This window comes from Crocodylus porosus, unplaced genomic scaffold (genome assembly GCF_001723895.1).
Source record: "Crocodylus porosus isolate Cpor-Errol unplaced genomic scaffold, CroPor_comp1, whole genome shotgun sequence".
Classification (NCBI taxonomy): domain Eukaryota; kingdom Metazoa; phylum Chordata; order Crocodylia; family Crocodylidae; genus Crocodylus; species Crocodylus porosus.
This window is the reverse complement of record NW_017728886.1, coordinates 34,540,539-34,545,064: the sequence shown is the minus strand read 5'-3', so window position 1 is coordinate 34,545,064 and position 4,526 is coordinate 34,540,539. Positions and strand designations below refer to the sequence as shown.

The window sequence follows — 4,526 nt, the reverse complement described above, 5'->3', positions numbered from 1 at the left end:
GGGGGTTACAAGAAATAATGTCCACAAGCTAGAAGAGAGCAGATTTAGATTGGATATTAGGAGGAACTTCTTCACAGTTCGAGTGGCCAAGGTCTGGAACGGGCTCCCAAGGGAGCACTCTTTCCTGCTTATGCAGGGGGTCGGACTCGATGATCCATTGAGGTCCCTTCCGACCCTAGCATCTATGAATCTATGAATCTATGGTAATAAGTAAGGAATTATGGACTAGAATAAAGTATTTTAACATGAATATATCTAGCTGGGTCATCATACTCAATTAGTAGTTATCAATGGCTCAATATCTAGTTGCAAGGAGGTATCAAGTAAGTGCCACAAGGGTCTGTCTGGGTCCAATATTGTTTAATATCTTCATTAATGTTTTGGATGATGGGATTGAATGTGCACTTAGCAGATTTGTGGATGATACCAAGTTGCAGTGGTGACGCTTGGGGGGTGCACGCATAGTGGGTGCCCCTGCAAACACTGGTGCACCCCCTCACAGCTGGCACTCCCCACTTAGGCAATGGGCGGGGGGGGCAGGTGGGAGCATCAGTGTCCCCCCTGAGGGCACCAGCCAGGGAGTGCAGGTGCCAGGAGAGGCATCGCTGGCACTTCTGGGAGTGCAGCTGGCACTTCCAGCTGCCCCGCTCATGCTTCCTCGTTGGTGAGATCTGCCACAAGAGGACACCCTCCCCCACCCCCGGTTGCTGACTGGTCGCTGGCGGGACACATTCCCCCCTGACGCAGGAGCCACCAATGTCCCATGCCAAGTTGGGTGGATTACCAGACATTTTGGAAGGTAGGAATAGGATCCCGAATGACCTGGGTAAACTGGAGAAATGGTCCAAAATCAATTAGATGAAACTCACCAATTACAAGTGCAAAGTCCTACACTTAGGACCATGAATGAGTGGTGCCTCCTGAGACTGGGGGGGGCACTATTTGTAGGCAGAAGTGGGGACTGCTCGCGGATGCCAGCAGCAGTGTTGGTGGCAGGTGAAGGGAGGATGGCATGTGATGAGAAGCAAGCAAGGACCACCCACAACCATGACAGCAGCAAGCGGGGGTTGGGGTGATGAGTGGCAAGCAGGGACCTCCCACAGACAATGACAGTGGGAGGGGGGAGTGGGTGGTGACCAGGGACCACCCACAGAAGCTGGTGGTGGTCAATCTCGGGAGGAGCACGTGTCTCCCCGTGCCCTCCCTACACATTGCCTATGCTTAGGATAGAGTAATGCGTGCACAAATAAAGACTGGGGAGTGATTAGCTATGCTATGATACTGCAGAGAAAAATCTTGGGGTTACAGTAAACCATGAGCTGAAAATGAGCCATCACTGTGATCTTGCAAAAAAACCCCCAAATCAATGGCATACTGGGTTGTTTCAACAGGAGTTTTACTTGTAACTGATGGGAAATGATTCCCCTTCTCTGTTCATCCCTGGTGAAACTTTATTTGGACAAACCAGTGTCCAGTCTTGGATCCCACATTTCAAGAAAGATATGGGCAGATTGGGAAGTATCCAATAGTGATAAAATGATTAGAGGCATGGTTTATGAAGAAAGGGTAAAACAACTGGATTGTTTAGTTTGGGAAAGAGAATATAGAGGGGGGATTTGATAAAAACCTTCAAATACCTGAAAGGTGATTATAAAGAGGATGGAGATATACGATTCTGTCTGACTGTAAGGGCATAGGAAACTAAACGGGGATCTCATGATGTCTCATCCAGCCATACTTTCAAATGATCCTATAATCCAATGTACAAATTTAGGTAAATTTGCAAACCACGTTCAAATTTCCAGTAATAATAATTGTTTCTTAAGACCTTGGGGGTCAATGGAAAGTCACTGACTTCACTGAACTTAGGCTTGCTTACTGAATATGGTAATTAAATATGAGCAGTAAAAATGTCTGGAATATTGAAATTCTGTTAGCTATAATTTATATGAATGGTTTATTTACACAGCTGACCTATTTGGCACCTATAAATCTAACTACTTCTATCTTGTAAAACATCTCTACAACAAACATTAACTATGCATCTTACACATATATATAAAATTAAATGTTGACAGCTTTATATTTTCTCTAGATGTTAAATAAAATTCAAGGAAAAGGATACATAGATATGCACCCAGATTGGCATACTGTCATGTAAAATGCATTTTAATTCTTATGGAGAGCAAACAGTTAGAAAAAAGTCATTTGAACTAAATGAGGCTGGTTAGTAATCAGAAATCCTATTTAAAAGGTCTAATAATTCATATTGTTTTTATGACAGTAAAGCAAATACCTATCTATTAAAAATCCTCTTGCTAATAAAATATCTATTTTTCCATTGTCCAGCTGTAGATAGACATCTTTCACTATTAATTGTTTGGTGATAATTCATTTTGTTCAATCTATTTTATTTTTCATGGTGTTTCAGGTACATCCATAGGGCGTTGTGATTTTGAATTTGATCTTTGTGACTGGGAGCAAAGCAGGAAAGATGACTTCGACTGGAATCTCAGAACTGGCAGCACTCCAAAAACTGGTACTGGGCCAACTGCTGATCATACTTTGCAAGGACCATCTGGTCATTACATCTTCATAAAGAGCTCATTCCCTCAGTTGCCAGAGCAGAAAGCCAGGATTTCTAGTCCCATGCTAAGTGGAAACAGCAAAAATTGCAAGGTATGCCAAGGGATAATGCTAGCAAGAAACAGAGCTTGTTTTTTTCTTTAGAGTGCAACAAGGTAATCGTTACTCTGAAACTGGTTGATCTCACTAACTTGTTTCTTAAAGAACAAATGTTCTAAAAACACTATAGCCCCTATCTTGTATTGGGCTTGAAACTATAATCAAACAAGCAGTTTGTTTTTCAGAAAATTAGAGAGAGAAACTGAATTCTGCCGATGAATACTCTGGGAGAATCAGAAGTAGTCAAGAATATTGTCTCTTCAGTGTCTGGTCTAGAAAATGCCTTATGCAAGAAGAGTAGAATAAGCTACACACATCCACTTTGTGATCTTATTGGAGAAATTTAATAGACGACATTACCAGCTGTATAAAAGCAATGCAACTGCAAATGGAAGAATATATGATAAGAAGACTGATCTATTATGTAGACTTATCAAAGTGCTACAGTATATTGTTTTAATCTCTCCTGACACAAGTCTGGCAGGGACATGACAACATGGATTCAAAGACTCTTTACTTTCAATGTACCTTCTGCCTTCTTTACTAACAGTGTGTTTTGTAGCTTCTTAACACATTGACTTAAACAGATATAATTATAACGGCTCCAGTCACAATATATTAGAAAGGGATTTCTGGATGTTGAGAGGAGAGATTGCCTTTTTCCTACAATTATGTACTCTATTTAGAAACTTTATTTTCCAACAGAGTAGGCATTTGTTGTTTTCAGTTGCACATAAGGTTTTTCCAGGTGTAGACAAGTGGGATTGACATTTCAAATTAACAGAGTTTTTAAGAGTTAGAGAAACCAGAATGCTTTAAAATATGAATACAAGAATAGCAATGTATTTATTTATTTAAATAATACATTTTGCATCTGATTTCAATATGTACCTGACCTCTCTATATATTTTAACTATAAATAAAAAGTAAATGTGTTTTCCATCATCCTTCCTTCTTTCTCCTATACATCCATCACATCCATAAAAACTAAGACAATTAACCTAGTGAATCTTAAATTAAAAATAGCATTCAAGAAACACAAAATAAATTAACAAATGCTAGCTAGAGCATTTGTTATTTTACTATTACCATGTAAAGATCTGCCTACCATATTTGCAGACATCCACTTCAGCTTCTTAGGTTAATTTATTTGCTCCTACATCTGCTTAACAGTTCTTTGATACTGCACCATTACATGAAGTATCTGCACTACCAAGCATATGGCAGAAATTCTTAATCCATCCTCACACAGGGAATCCAACTCTAGTGCCCTGTCTGAGAGACAGTATAAGCTGTATATGCTTGTATATGCACAAGCAGTATACAGACAAGCATTATCATTGTAGTGTATGTTAGCCTGTAAAGGAGGTTGTTTAATATTCTTCTGTTAGGATTTTGTGGAAATTAGCTTTGTTTTGCCGGGTTACATCTTTTTTTTGGCCATTTTCTCTAATTTTGTTTCCATATAGAATCTAGACATTTCAGGAGGGTAACTCTATTAGAAGTCACCTTGATGATGACAATTTCAATTTGATTTCTCAAAAGCCATTGATTTAAGCTGATGGCATGACCTTCTGAGTATACCAGCACACAGCTGCTCATTGGAACTAAAGAAGTCCAAACCAGGAAAACTACTAAAGAAAGTTACTGTGTGAATGGCATCTCAGTCCAAAATTTCAAATGTTTTTTTTTTTAATCCATTACTCAGATGGTTTATATTGCTTATTTATAGAGAGAACCAAAAGTATGACCATAGTTTCATAGTTTTATAGTAGCTAGAGTCGGAAGGGACCTAGGTAGATCATCTAGTCCAACCCCCTGCCTTGGCAGGAAAGAGCACC

General features: G+C 39.7%; 1 protein-coding gene across 1 annotated transcript in view; it reads left to right on the top strand.

Annotated features, from left to right (window-relative positions):
* MALRD1 (MAM and LDL receptor class A domain containing 1) overlaps nt 1-4,526 on the top strand; it is a 433,259-nt gene that overhangs the window by 141,782 nt on the left and 286,951 nt on the right. Inside the window, exon 17 of the mRNA XM_019529906.1 lies at nt 2,432-2,679. Coding sequence (XP_019385451.1) covers nt 2,432-2,679 — 248 coding nt within the window. The remainder of the gene's footprint in view (nt 1-2,431; nt 2,680-4,526) is intronic.